The sequence below is a fragment of the Eumetopias jubatus genome, unplaced genomic scaffold (assembly GCF_037043125.1).
Source record: "Eumetopias jubatus isolate StellerSeaLion01/CBP00866 unplaced genomic scaffold, mEumJub1_p1.0 scaffold_4, whole genome shotgun sequence".
NCBI lineage: Eukaryota > Metazoa > Chordata > Mammalia > Carnivora > Otariidae > Eumetopias > Eumetopias jubatus.
This window is the reverse complement of record NW_028274810.1, coordinates 45,399,754-45,415,764: the sequence shown is the minus strand read 5'-3', so window position 1 is coordinate 45,415,764 and position 16,011 is coordinate 45,399,754. Positions and strand designations below refer to the sequence as shown.

Sequence of the window (16,011 nt, the reverse complement as noted above, 5' to 3'; positions counted from 1 at the left end):
ATAAATAAATAAAGTCTTTAAAAAAATTTTACAGGGGCAGCTGGGTGGTTCAGTGGGTTAAGCATCTATCTTCCACTCAGGTCATGATCCCAGGGACCTGGAATCGAGTCCTGCATCAGGCTCCCTGCTCAGCAGAGAGTCTGCTTCTCCCCCTCCCCCTGCTCGTGCTCTCTCTCTCTCTCTCTCTCATAAATAAATAAATTTTATACAGCCTAATTCTGTCTACCTTTACTTTGGTTGTCTAGTTTTCTCTTGAATTATTTAAATAACTTACCATATTCTTTGGCTGGAAATATAACTCCCTCCTTGCTGATATAGCATATATTAATGAGATTTGTTATTGACTCTTCTAAGCCACCCAAATGCATTTTTTTTAAGATTTTATTTATTTGACAGAGAGAGAGAGAGAGAGAAAGAGCGTGAGCACAAGCAGGGGGAGCAGCAGAGGGAAAGGGAGAAGCAGGTTCCCCACCGAGCAAGGAGACCGATGCAGGACTTGATCCTAGGACCCTGGAATCATGACCTGAGTCGAAGGCAGATGCTTAACTGACTGAGCCACCGGCGCTCCCAAATGCATCTTTTAAAAGAAGTTTTCTGCCACTGTGTCCAGCTGTAAGAGGTGCAAGAGAACAAGGAAATACAGCTGGAATTCTCTCAAAGTCACCCTCAAACTCACCCTTCCTTACTTTCTTTGTAAGTCTTTTCCTTCCTTCCACAAGTAAACAAAAACATGTAGAAGTGCACATATAGTATCTTGCTATGTATTTACTATACCTCTTCCTAGAAGATAGTGTGTGAGATGAAGAACATCAGAGTTCAGGGTCAGAAGACCTGAGACTGACCCATGATTTTCGACAAGCCACTTAACCTTACTGAGCTTTCATTTACTTATTCATGAAATGGTGATAATTTTCCTCTCTGACATTATCTCATGTATGGGAAAGACACGTAAGAATGCAGACATGTTTGCAGACAGTCAATATAAACAACCCAATGAAACAAACTTTCTCTGCTTTATAGAGTTTAAATTCATAAGGAAAGGACAAAGAAGATTTTTCAAAGTCTAGTCTTATTTATAAAGAATCATTCACATGTCTTCTTTGTAAACATATAGCTTCTTTATGCTTTTAATAATGAAACTGGGGGGGATATCAGTTCAGTTGAACATGCAAATAGTTTTATCAACACAGTATTTGCAGAGAAAGAAAGTCATTTAATCAAAATATCCCAACACTGAATTTCACACTTAAACCCACATGCAGATTGTAGGATTATGTTACAGAATGTTTTGACGGAATGTGTTAAATATAAAAATAATTCAATGCAATTTCCATTTAGCACATTGTACAAAACTCATTCTTCAATAGAATTAACAAGTTTACAATCTTTCTCATAAGGTGCTATGTATTCAAAGTGCTCTGTAGCATTGAGGTTGAGATCAGGAAACAAATACTGTCGGGCTCCACAGTAATGCAGCTCAGTAATAAATGAAATTAGATATACTATAGATGAAACCCACTCATAAAACCTAAGATAGACAATGGCGATCTGTGGTGTGCTGTGAGAGGTGCTCATCCTTGTGGAGGGGGGCTGGAAGATGTCATAAACACATCATTACAGTCATAATAAAAATAAGCTTAAAGATGAATCCATCACTTTTAGAGTGAGTACCCTTTCCTAGAGAAAAGGAGAAAAATAGAGACAGAAAAAGAGACAAAGAGAGAAAGTTCACAATGCTTCTGCAATCCGTTTTCCAACTGAGACTAATCCTCAGTACAATCCAGAGTCCATGATAGCAGTTCCATACTTTAGAGTACATCACAATTACCTGGAGGGCTTATTAAAACACCCACTGGGAGGCCCCAGCCACAGAGTTTCCAATTTAATAGGTGTGAGGTGAGGGCGGGAATGAGGATTTTTGGAGCAGTTCCAGGGGATGCTGATATCCTCATCAAGGGACCACATTTTGAGAACCACAGGTCCATTATATCTTTGATCGTTCAAGGACTCCTTTATTAAAATGCAACATACCTATAAAGATAATATGCCTGGTCCCTAGGGGCCTAGAGTGTAGGGCAGTCAGCATAGATTATATGATGATTTAGGGCAGCAGTCCTCAATTTTAGCTACACAGTGGAATCAACCGAATTTAAAAAAACACACAAAAACCCCAAAAACCAAAACACCTGATGTCTAGACCCATCTAAAACTAATTAAACCCAAATCTCTGTGGGCCAGGGGGCCAGGGGTTGAATCATTCATGAAAGTGCTCCACGCAAGTCTAATGTGTAGTCCAGCTGGAGAATCGCTGCTTTAGGAAATTTTGTTTCACCTCCTCATGGGAGAAAAGATGGCCAAACATATGTGCCCTTTAGAGTACTGGTATAGGAACAAAGACATCTTCAAGGAAATCAAAATCCCCAGTAGGCACACTGATGCACAGCTATTTCTAGTAATATCAATGGGTAATTTAGAAAGTGATCTTGACTGTTGATTTACAATGCCCTGCAAGGTTAGTTCACAGGTTTGAAGTAACAGAACTTGGGCAGGTGAGCAGCACACTAATTTAATCCAAGTTTCTTTTCCATCAAATGACATCAACCAAAGAATCCGGAGTCTAGAATGTTGATGTATGTGCTGATGTGCAATGTTTACCTGCTATCATTATTGTTACTCATTTCAGTCAGCTAAATTATTTACTACTTTGATTTACATTTGAATGGACCTATAAATAAGGCCCCAGGGACAAAATGCGACAAGCATTTAAGTCTACCTTAGAAAGCAAAATGACAGAAACACATACAAAAAAAAAAAAAAAGCAAAGGGCATTTTGAAATAAGATTGCCACTGTACTCTTCTGGCATAAATAGGATGAATAAATATTTCTAAGTGTAAGTGAATCTACATGCCATAGAATCCCTTTCTGGAAGGATTTACAGGGCTGGTGCAATCTTTAGTATTGAGTGTACACGGAAGGACCTTCAGAGCTCATTTTCACAAACTAAGTCATTAAAGCCCCAAGCCACAGACTTTAAGTAAAACTCTAATGTGTGAAACCGGAACTAATATTTGATTATAAATAAAAAAAGGAATTTAAACTAACCCCAGATGTGAAGACCGAGCCTTTTGGGTGATCTTTGGTAAAAGTCAAACATTTGGAAAACTATCAGTTGGATTTGAATAGAGATACGTTAGCTATGTTGAGTACCTAACAGCCTCACAGTCCTCCATTAGGAACCGCTGCCCCTAAAGAGGGTCCTACAGATGGATCCAGTTACTTTCAAGGTGCTCACTGTGCACCTGACCAGCACTGCTAGACAGGGAACCAGCTCAGACAAGCACGAGGATTTAAAAAAAAAGGTAAGAATCCAAAGTTCTAAGTGAGATGCTTGGGTTAATCTTTCTCCAGTCTTTAAATCTTCCAGAAGACATCTCTCAAATATCCTGAAAAATAATAAAAAAGGATAGAACTGTGCATAAAATCACTCAGGATAGTAGAAACTGGGCGCCAGGAATATGAGGGCATCAGGGAAATAGCAGGAATACAGGAAATGCTAAAAATAATTTGGCCTTTAGTTACAACCTGCACTATTTTACATATATTTTTATAATGTGTACGCATTTTTCATGTTTTATAATTTATGCTGTGTATATATTAAACTTCACAAAAACTGCAGAAATGAAGGCACAGAGCCCATTTAAAGGTAAATAATCACAGCCATCCTTTTAAACGCTAAACGGGAAATGAATTTGGGAATAGAGTTTGATTCTTTTTGTCTTGTGGTATGTCCCTGTGTCCCATTCTCTCCATTTCATCTCCGGGGCCCTGGAAAGGAGACATGGATTTCACCTCTTCAGAGAGCTGTGCTTGCAGAGCAGAGAACATGACTTAGGGGTGCAAAAGGTGTAGAAGTGGGTCCGTGTGTGTGCGCTGGCCCCACCGCGGTCTTCCCCAGCTCCTGTCCTCAGGGGCTTGCCGCCAAGCTGCATAGAATTGAGAATTGGCGCCGCTGGGGGCAGCTGTATGCAGGGACTGATGAAGGTTTGAGCCTGACCAAAGGGGAGGGAACCTCAGCTGGGGACTCTGTTTAATCCTGCGAACAGAGCGGGCTTAAACTCACCTTCTGCCCCAAAGTCCCTTAGGCCTTCGTGTTGTTCAAGGAGACATCTGCGTTTGCACCTGCTCTTTTTCTCTTTGCACTGTAAGCGCTTGCCTCTCTTGGCTTTCCGTGTCATCAGGTTTTACAGGGAGCGTTTGCACGCCCTGCAGACTCTCTCCCCTAGGCTCCGACTTTCTCCCTCGGGACACTCCTGGGCTGAATTCTCCACCCGCACCCAACTCGCGTGCTTCGTCTCCGCTCCCCGGGCCGGGCTCCTCTCCCACGGCCTCTGCCCGCTGCGCGGTTTCAGTTCCCCCGCCCTCTGGACCCTGCCCTAGCTGCGGGGCCTGCCCTCCCGGGCCTGAAGGTTCTCGTGGAGCCCCCACGTCAGCCTCTGGTGCCCACGTCCCCGTCACCTCCTCCACCGCCGGCTCCTCCTCCCTGCTCGGCGCTCTTTCCCCTGCCACCACCTTCTCGGCAGCTGCCGGTTTCCCTAGTACCTCCTCCACTTTGTGCCAAGTGTCCTTGCCAGCAACATCTGACAGGGAGGAGGCTTTCTTTGCCCCTGTTTTCCCCTCAGCTGTCTGCAAATCTGCCAACACCTCCCTCTTCTCTGCGGCCGTTCCTGCCGCTTCTTCTCCTTGGTGGAGATCTCCCTCGGCCACCACCGCGCCTCCTTGCAAGCTCCCGTCCCCCTCCGTGTCCCCGTTCCTCGTCACTCCTGGCCCCGGAGCGCACTCTTTATCTGCCTCCTCATCCCCAGCTTCTTCACTCAGCTTCTCTGCCATCACGGAACCTTCCTCGGAAACATCTTCTTGGGTCATCGCTGTGACCTCCGCTCCTTGCTGCCTTTGCAGAGGCCCTTCCTCATCCCCTCCTTCCAGTCCAGCGAGGCCATCTTGATCTTTGGCCGCGCGCTCCTGGGCCCCACCTGGGGCTGCGATCTTTGCCTCCGGGGCCTGCCCCTTTCCTGCTAGCTCCGTTTCAGGAGCTCCTGACACACCCTCCCCCTCAGGGCCCGGCCCCTGGTCCGGCCCCGAGGGAGCCCCGTTCTCCCTGGGGAGCGGCGCGGCTCTGCCTTTGTGCTCTGGGTCCCAGGCTTCCCTCAGGCTTTCCCCTCCTTCCTGTTTCTTCAGAGCAGTTGTGTTTTCCAGTGACTCTTCATACCCAGGTGCCGCTTCAAACATGGCCCCCCACCTCTCTCTCAGTGAATCTCCTCCTTGCGGCCCTGCGTCGTCCGTCAACTCCAAGGGCCCCATGGCTGCTTCGCCCTCGGCATCACACTCCATTTCATTTTGGGAGACTTGTGTCTCTTCCTCAGATCTCACTTCCTTCGCGGTTTCCTGCTCTTCCCCTTTAAACTTGTGCTCTTCTTCTAAAATGTCTTCACCCAGCCGTGCATTTGCCCTGGTCACCTCTCCCCTCTCAGATTCAGTTTCCTCCAGAGGTGATTCTGGCCTCTCCGCTTTCGTCCTCTCTCTTGCTACACCTAATTCCTCGGGTAGCATTTCTTTCTTGTCATCTTCTTTATTAGATTCTGCCTCAGTCCCAACCTCCCCCCTGTCAGCATCTTCCCTACAAAGCTCTTCCAGGCTGTCCTCTGAAAGCCCTGTCGGGGCTGCCTCAGCCTTCTCCCAAGTTGAGGAGCTCAAGGGTGTCCGCGGTCCCAAAGCTGCCTTCCTGTCTTCGGCCGGTTCCTCTCCCCCAAGCACTGCCTCTTCTGAACCAGCTTCTCTCTCAGAGGCAGCATCTCCCGCGGCTCCCAGGTCCTCTAGGTCTGTAGATGCTTGCTCTTCACTGTTCACCTCGGGCTTTTCAGACCCTGCAGCACTCACGGCCTCGCCTCTCTCAGCCTCTCTCTCCTCTAGTGTCACTGCCTCCCTCATGGCTGCGGCCTCCTGAATACGCTCTGAGTCTGGAGCTGCTGCCTCATGTGCAAGCACTGCCTTCTGGGAGCCCCGCTCCTCCTCGGCAGCCGCCTTCTCAGTCTCCAGCACTGTGGGCAGCAAGGCCGCCTCTTCAGGAGCCTCGTCTTCTTTCAGACCTCCAGAGGCTCTGGTGGCTTCTTTTCCCCTGGGGCTTAACTCCTCTTTATCCAGCCTTGGATCCCCTTCTGCTTCTGCCTCTGCCCCACTTGCTATGCCCCGAGGGATCTCTCTTTCCTCAGTAAATTGTCCTATTAAAGCTGGGGCTGTTGACTTCCCCTGCCCCAAGGGAACATCATTAACCCCTGCTTTTCCCCACTGGGCTGCACCCCCTTTCTCTTTGGTTGTGTCAGCATCCCTGTGCTGGGGAAGTCCATCACCCTCCACTGCTTCTTTCTTCTCCAGTGTGTACGCTTCAGATGCACCTTGCTTGGATTCCGCGTCTGAGCTGAGTGTTGCTCGTTCCTCGAAATTCCTGTGTGGTGCTAAAAATGAGGTTAGAAAACACGGTTACTTTAATCAAAGCGCCCAGGGAGGAGATATTCTATATAACCACATATGAGATATATATAATATCAAGAAGCTATTGATATTATATATAAAACATTTCCTCGATCCTCTGATGCCATCAACTATAACATGCACCATGATTTAATAATGGCTCTTCGTGATGAAAAGAAGTGCTATCTATTTAATGGACACATTGATATTAAAGGAAAAGTGAACATCACAAATGTTGAAAACAAACAAAATCTCCTTATCTTAATCTTCCCCCGCCTTCTCTCTCTCTCAATCTCTCACATACACACACACTGCCTACTTTCATTTGAAATATTAGGACTTGCAGAAAAATCATGTAATAAAAAACTATTTCATCTTCTTAGAAATCATTATGCCCTAGAGCATCATAATATGCATGTCGTCAGCCTGTGTTTCTTATACTCTTGTGGGTATTCGGCAACACAATCACAATACTGTGTGAGCTGATTATTATCCCATATATTACTCCCACATTTTAAAGCTACTATATCTAGATTTAGTCATCAAATAACTTTGTAGCTCAAAGTAAGGCTCTTTACTAAAGACACCAATTTGTACTATAGGTCAGGATACCTCCTGTCTATGTTCAGAAACTGTTTTGCCTTTGGCAAAACAGGATCAGAGAACAAGACAGGACTTTGTAGTCTGGGACAAATTTCAACATAAATAACCTTCTTGCAGTATTTCATAAGTTCTCATTCATAATTCCCTGGCAAATCTGGCTGTACTAGCCATCATACTTCAATAAATCTAGGTTCAATATGTTTCTTAAAGGCTTCAAATGCATTTCTTGTTATTTAACAAATAACATGCATTTCTGTTGAAATGATCCATGCAAAAATAAAAGGATGTCATGCCAAATACCAAAACCATTTACATTTTCCAAATGCAGATAATACTTAGGGAGATAGGAACTTCTAAAACAGTCATCTTAATAATTTTGCTATCAATCTAATCTTTCTCACTTATAGAAGACACTAGACTAGGGGCGCCTGGGTGGCTCAGTCATTAAGTGTCTGCCTTCGGCTCAGGTCATGGTCCCAGGGTCCTGGGATCGAGCCCCACATGGGGCTCCCTGCTTGGCGGGAAGCCTGCTTCTCCCTCTCCCATTCCCCCTCTCTAGCGGTGTCTCTCTCTGTCAAATAAATAAATAAAATCTTAAAAAAAAAAAGAGAGAGACACTAGACTAGATGCTAGAAGTTATCATACCAGTGTGCCAACCTCCAAATTATGTAAACTTATAAAGTAGGCAAATGTGTTTTCCTCGTATTTTTTATTGCTTGTCTTTTTGGCCAGCCATCTAACCCCCACACCCGGGCTCCTGGGTGGCTCAGTTGGTTAAGCGACTGCCTTCGGCTCAGATCATGATCCTGGAGTCCCAGGATCGAGTCCTGCATCGGGCTCCCTGCTTGGCAGGGAGTCTGCTTCTCCCTCTGACCCTCTTCCCTCTCGTGCTCTCTATCTCTCATTCTCTCTCTCTCAAAATAAATAAATAAATAAATAAATCTTTAACCCACACACCCCACGTCATTACCAAGGATCTATCAGAAACCTAAAGCCCTGATCCTATTCACCACTTCTTCCCTGTTCTGATACCCCATCCAGGACTGTTGATCACTCCATTTCCTCTCCTAACACAAAACACAGCTGCCCTTTGTTGCATTCTCTTGGCCTTTTGCCAGCTATCACAATAAACCATTTTGAAGTAAGGCAGTTATAGCCGATATTACATTTCCCTCAAAAAATATATTTGGAAGGTAACTTTTGGTGACTTCTTTCAAAGAAGTAACAAATTTCAGGTCCATCAGTATGGTTGGTGTTGACTTTCATAGGTGGCCCTCAGCACATCACAGCAGTTATTTACTAAATTGCACCTACAAGCTGCCAGAGGGAAATATGGAGCCAAATGTTCATTCAGAGAACATGTAGCCAATTCACCTGAAATAATTTTATTCCATCCATCCATTGTATCTCATTATGGATTATTATTGGATTAAAAATAAAATTAAAACAATGTGTGTCAAGTCTCTTTAATAGTGTATCTATTGCTATTCAAATTCCTGCATGAAAGTATATTAAAAGTCAGTTATGAAAAACGCTTAAATAAAGTCCTCTGTTTTGCTAACCTGGTCTTTAAATGTATGGATTAATTAAAGAACATTAAGGAAAACAGGGGAATAAAACTGCCCAGCCACCATATAATAATATGCTATACCTAAATTCTAGGAGAGAAAGGGCTAATGGCGTCCAGCTGAGCTATTATATGAACATGCGCACCATAGGGGCGTCAGACATGACATTTCTGAAGTAAGGGAGAAAGAGCAATTGAAATCCTTCTAAGAAGTATGAGTGTGAAAACATGACATGGTTTTTGATAATAACCTCCTGGGCTTTCGGGGGAAAAAAAGAATATAAGAGAGCAAGCCATATTCACAAACAGGCAATTTAATATCGTGCAATGAGTGTGTACTTAGGGGTCAGACAGAGCTGGATGAGAACGCCAGCTCTGCCACTTACTATCTGTATGAACTTGGGAAACAACGCTTTTCTAAGCCTTCATTCTTTCATCCATAAAATGGGAGCAGAAATGCTTGACTCACAGAATCCTTGTGATAGTGAACCATAAAATGCTTCGCACAGTTTCTGGCACACAGAAGACCCTACCCAGTCTTCCTTCCATCCTTCCCTTCCACTGCTTATGATAAATTACATTTTCTTGCTCGAATCAGATTTGATCAATAACAGCTACTGTGCCTGCATTGCAGAATGTTTGGGAGGTATACCAGAACTCCTCTGGTGGAAGGCTCACCATACAAAGATTTGGATTCCCTAAGCAGTCAGGGTCCTTCTCCTTTAACTTGTCTATTCAGGTTCATGTGCCACCTGGCCCTCTCCACATTCCCCAGAGGGAACTGGAGCTCAGGGAACCAGCGTGAGTGCAAATATTCTGGCTATTTGTTGTAATAAAGTCCTTTTTCTCTGACCCAGGAATTTGTGTCTTCTGCTCACACCATGAAACTGTAGCTGGCAAAGTTGTTTGCTTGAAAATTGGGTAAAATCTCAAATACTTCACAGTGCTTAATGACTGCCGTTAAAAATCAGAGGTGGGGGTAATGTGACCATATGATGAATAAAATGAATAACTCTTCCCCCCCATATATACATACATATATTCAAATCAGGGCAGTTTTAAAAAGTCCTCTACTAAATATGGGTAAACCCGATTTCAAGGACACAGGGTGTTTGACCCGACGGACATGAGTCATGGTCTGTTGAATCACTCTAATTGGCAATCTTGCAGCTGGAATACTCATCACCAAGAGCCAGGTCATATGCTGATAGCAATGAATTCTTCCCTAATTTAAAAAAATAAGAAGTTCAAATAAACCATTGTGAAATGTGTCTTGGGCCCTCCCTGTCTCCAGTGGGTCAGTTAGGCAAATCTTCCTACCTACTCACCTAACTGGGAGGCCAACTACCAAATAAGACTGATCTGAAAATCCCTACCAATATATCTTTTATACTCGAAAGTCCTTTTTTCCCTCCAATCTAGGCACTAATATATTCAAAAAAGAATAATAACATTCACATCCGATGTCAGCTTTAAAGCTCCCCTTAAGGCCTCTCAGCCACCTCCTGCCATCAAATTCATTAGGTGAAAGAAAATAAAGGTGGAAGAAGGAGGAAACAAGAGTGGGGGGATGAAAGATGAAAAACGGGGCTGTCTTTCGCAGAGGATTTCTAAAGGTCTTTCTCAGGTAATGATGTGCCCTTACCTGCACCCGTGTCAATCTCCAGCTTCCTCGAGTGCTTCTCCTCGTCAGTGCTGCTAACACCAGACTCGGTGCCATAGTGCCGGTGGCTACCAGGTTCCACAGCCTCAGCAACAGTCTGTCCAACTGATTGGAGATCATAGGAAATATCAAAAGGCATAAAAACAGGTCATGGGAACACTGCTGAGCTATTTCACATCTTTTCAGCAAGTGGGGTTAATTTTAAAGTATTCACATTAAAATGTGACCTTGTTTTTTTAAAAATCTATGAAGATTGTTTCCAAGCTGTGATTTCAAAAGAGAAAACACAATGGCAGATCACGAAGAAATCCATGCAAAGAAATACTTTAAAAAGACAACAGCCAGAAGCAGTGATAGATTAGCCAAATGCACATGCAATGAAATGATGGAAAACGAGGTTTAGTTGCCTTTTCCTTTCTAGAAACACGTTATGGCTTTTATAACACCAGTCATCACTGCTCTTTGAAATTGCTAAGACCACCAGCGCCGACTATATTATGAGCATTTCATCCATTAGTAGATTTTAATGATTTGACCCCAATACTCCACGTGGATAGAGCAAAAAAACCTAGTGCATGATTCTTATATATTTGACAGTAAAAGCTGTTGTAGAAATTCCTGTTCTCTGCAGCTGATAACCAGCCACGGAACTTCAGAAACACAAAGACCTAAGTTCAAGTCCTGTACTCCATACTAACCGTGTTACCTTCGTTAAGTTCTTTGACCTAAGCCTAGACCTCAGTTACCCATCTGTCAAAAAAGGATATCTACTCAGTGGTTATTGGAAGGATTAAAGTAATATATGTAGTACATGATTATCTTTCACTTATTAGCAGGTGCCTAAGCATTTAATAAATAATAGCCGTGATGATGATGAGCATGTCTATTTTAAGTATTATCACCCAATCTGGTATGATTCTAGGCAACACTGTAATATCAATTAAATTTGTCTATTATTTCTGATATGTCCCTGTCTACATCCCTTACCTATCATGTCATGATCCATGTACCTAAATCCCTGACACCCTACCATTATGCCACCTTCTAGTTAATTAAAGCTCACTGGAATAACACTAGACCTAGGTCTGCCCTCCCAGATAAGAACATATCTCCCTTTCCTCCCTCCCTCCCTTCTTTCCCTTCTTTTTTTTTCTCTCTTTCCTTTAATGTATTCTGATTCAGTTGATCCAAAGACTGTACTTGGAAAAAAACAGAACTAGAATGTGGTCTCTTGCTCACTTTAAGGTGAATTGCTAAGGGGTAATTAGTTACTCACTGATTCATCTGTGTTTGGAAGCAAATAGTGAAATGTCTGCCTCATGTGTCTTTGGGGAAAAAAATGGAATGACTTAACTTTATTAATCTTGAGAACAAACATGGAAATGAAAAGAGGTACATAAAATGGTTCAAATGTATTCTATTAAAAAATTTTTTTGAACATCAATTTTCCTCATTTATCCGATAAACAAGTAAAAACGATTTTTACAATAATATAGTTTAGAGATGACATCAGCTCATGACAGATTATAGTTGGGTTTGTTATCAAGTAAACCTTTATTTTAGGAACTTTATAAACATAGTACATAAAAATTAAATATCTTGCCCACTGTAATAATGTTAACAGTATGTAACTAGTGAGTTTAATAAATAAGCAGTATTTTAGATCCTTGTATATAAATCTGCTTGGCTGACTGAGCAATCGAAATCCCAAAGATGGGAGGACAGGGGAATGGGACCAAGTCTGATTTCACAGCAATGACTTGAAGTTTTGTTTCATCAGAGCCTATGAGACATCTGGATTTTGTTTCCAGGTAGCCACAGACTATAAATAAATATGGTTTATCATATAAATATCAAATCATTATGTTATACACCTAAGAAAATGTAATATACATCAATTATACCCCAATAAATTTTTAAAGAAATATGGTTTACAATAATAATAAATAATTAAAATAAGCAATTAGCAGCTATTGAAACAGACTACTCTAAGAAGCCAAACAGTACTAGCATAATTTGGAAATTACAACTCACTCAGAATGGACAGTGAAGCATGTAGTCCCTCTGTCTCAGGACTGTCCTCACCACCTGGCCACGTCTGCTGGCTTGCCCCTGGAGGGTTAGGCTTTGGAAGTAGATGAGAAGGCTTTTGGAAGTAGATATACAGTTAGGTATTGCTTGCTACAGATTCAGCAAGAATGGGACCCTGGCCTGAGCATCAAGGACTTAATTAGGTGTGAGACCAGAAAAGGCCTCACTTGGTCATTTTTCTTCCTTAGATGTTCTGAAACTGAAACTTAAAAGCAAGAACTTGGCTAGGGTCTAACCTTGAGGGTTTCCACCTAGAGGAAAGGAGGACTATGTCCGCTGAGCCCGGCGCCAGAACTGTGATACATCACTTTGTGTCCTTAACTACTTAGCCCTTCACCGCCCCGAGGCTCCTCTCCTTCCCTCTCTATAAAGATGACCATTAAAAGCAAAGGTAACTGTCCATTCTCACAGCCTTCAAAGCAAAATGGAGAGAATTCTTAGAATTCTTAGAAAAGCGCTTTATCCACTCAAATGATATAGGACATTTTAAGATGTTTTTTAAATACCAAAATATTATTATCTGATGTTAGTTTTTTTATTATGAAAACAAACATATTTTAAAATAATATATACAGTACTTTCCCCAAATAGGGAAATAGTACATATTCTTACTGAAAGCTTTAAAAGATTATAAAGTACAAAGAAAAAAACAAAAATTATCCTAGTTTTACCACTCAGAACTACTAGTCAACATTTGGGTGAATCTCTATGTATCTTTTTTACTCTACTCTTAGTATAGATAGCATTTTGTACCCCATTTTATTCATTTAGCAATATATTGTGACTATTTCCACATATCATTAAATAAAACAAGATTCTTCAGTAACTACATAGAATGTTCTAATAAGTTTTTACTAAAATTTGATTAACTAATTGCCTGATTTGAATACTGAGTTATTTCCATTTGTGTGTGTGTGTGTGTGTGTGTGTGTGCGTGTGTGTGTGTGTGATTATAAAGCTATTTTAAATACGACTTATAATCATTTTTGTATTTTTTTCTGACTATTCCCTTTGGGCAAATTCCTGGAATTGGACTTGCTCAAAGAGCATATTTTTAGAAGCTTTTGATATGTTTTTTATATATTCTTCAAAAAAAAGGAGGTATCAACAAACAATTTCACCTGTAATGATGGAAGGCCGTATGTCCCTGTGCTTTGCCAACAATGTTACAATTTCCATCAATTCTTTCTATATTTGATAATTTTATAATTGAAAACTGGTGACAAGGATACCTTTTTCAATGTTAGTAGGAAAGCTTTCTAAATTCATCCCCTTTTCTCTGCTTGTTTTGAAACAAAACAAACTGATCCCATCTCAAAACACACTAATAACCCTGAGCAATTCACCATCAGAGGAAAGTTTTGCCAAGAACTTTTCATCGGAATTTTAAGAAGAAGGCTATAAAGGCAGAGTAAAGATCTATCCAAGTTTATCCCAAGTTCCTGGTGCCCTCGAATACCACGTGTGTGATTCGATCGTTCTCTGTGTAGCCAATTACCTTCCCAGCATGTCACCATGACAAACTTCATGACTAACACCATCTACCTACGTGGTAAAGATGCTCCTGCTTCCCTCCCCCCGCCCCCCCCCCGGAATCGAAGCACAGCCCACACAAACCCAGGATTAATTACAAACCCAAGCCCACAGCTGTTCAGAGACGACAGCTGTGGAGAGCTAACGTCTATCCTCCACACAGTATAGAATGGTATAGAATCATCTTTCTGCAACTTTCAGATCACGTCATTTGTATGCTCAAACCTTTCCAGTGGCTTCCCATCTCAGAATCAAATCCTCCCCATGGCATACGAGTTTCTCCCTCTGCCTCTTCTTCCACTCAGCTCCCGGTTTAGAGTCCCCGCATTTGCTCTTCCCTCTGCTTCCTGCGCGCTTCCTGCAGGGGGCAAAGTGGCTCTCCCCTGCACTTCATTCAGGTCTCTGCTCAAATGTCCCTTCATCAGAAAGGCCATCCCTGAAATAACAGCCCTTCCTCAACCCATTGCTCTGTCCTCTAACCCTGATTTTTCTTCTACACTTAGGCCAGAATACCCCAGTACTTGTTTATTTTTCACTTGTCAGGCATCTCTCGCACTAGAACATAAACTCCAGTATGGAAAGGGACGTCATGATGCTCACACTAAGAACAGTGTGGCATAAAGCAGATAACCAAAAAACTATTTACTGGCAGAGGAAATCTATTGGAACAAATAACTATACTTTCACAATTCATCCAGAACTTGCACTTAGACCACACCTCACAACACATGATTGTCATGTTCTCTCATCAGGACCACCCAACTTGGCTGCGTGATGATCAGACTGCATATGACTCTAGCCATTACATTACTTAGGCTTAGATTACCTGGCCAAGCACTATGACCTCTTCTCATTCACATATAAAAGAATAAAATGCCTGCTTCCATATACATTTCACAGTATACTTTATATTACAACATTCTGTTCTTAACATTTTATTTGTAATGTATAAATTATACTAACTTCACAAATTAATCTACCTAAATTGTTCTACTATTAGAACATAAAGCAAAGATCATGTCATAGTGCATTAAGACAGCTTAAACTGAAGATAACAGAGAAAAATAAACACATTATAATAACACTATGCCCTATCATACTGAATTACCTGCCAAGGACCCTGTCCCATTGTAGCTAGCAATTATAATCTTTTATTTTATCCACTTCACTGTGTATAACACATCTTTTGTATCAATTCGCCTGATTTGTTGGTGGACTGGACAAAGCCCAGTTAAGTGAGACACATAAAATAGAAGGAAAAATATCATTTTATGTTATCTGAAAGGCACAAAGGTATTGAATGTAGAACTTTACTACTTTATCCACTGCTATGATCTTAAGTGAAAACAATTCAGATTAAGTTGTTTTCGTTTGGACACTATAAAACATCATTACCTGAGTGTGATTTTATAGCCCACAGACCTATTCCTAACATAATCACAGTTCATATTCAGCACCAAACTAATATGAGAGAGAATCTTCTACACATTATCTTGGCCCCCATTTTGACCAAAGGTTCTACTCAGAGATCTAAATAAAATAATACACATTTCACTCTTTACCATGCCTTCTGATCGAATGCAGCATGGTCACCTACATGACCTTCTCTTCAAGCATTAACTTTGGTTCCATCCCTCTCTCCCTGAGCCATCTAACAGAAGACTCCATCAAGAAAGAGGAACTAGCCATAACCTCTTTGCTTGGCATCAGGCAAGTCAAGACCTGGTTTATTTTATCTGAAATTTTCTTAGAAATATTTATTCATATAAGGGACTTTGAGACTATTTATGACCTCTCTTCATCTGTTATTTTTTTGTAAAAAATATTTACAAATTTATTGTATCATTTCCTTGAATATACTTAAAACATCAGCACTCAAGAGTTATAATCTATGCATCCATGGGTTTTGATAGCATTAATCCTTCTACATCTTTCTGAACATTTTACATGTTTTTTTTAATCTATTAATGTTTTATTTTCCACTGTACTTTATTCCCTCTGCCTCTGGGCCTCCATAACCCAGAAATT

General features: G+C 41.7%; 1 protein-coding gene across 1 annotated transcript in view; it reads right to left on the bottom strand.

Annotated features, from left to right (window-relative positions):
- Positions 1-3,867: 3,867 nt before the first annotated feature.
- ERICH3 (glutamate rich 3) overlaps positions 3,868-16,011 on the bottom strand; it is a 93,775-nt gene continuing 81,631 nt past the window's right edge. Inside the window, 3 exon segments of the mRNA XM_088022966.1 lie at positions 3,868-4,187; positions 4,190-6,510; positions 10,342-10,464. Coding sequence (XP_087879092.1) covers positions 4,140-4,187; positions 4,190-6,510; positions 10,342-10,464 — 2,492 coding nt within the window. The 3' untranslated portion in view covers positions 3,868-4,139.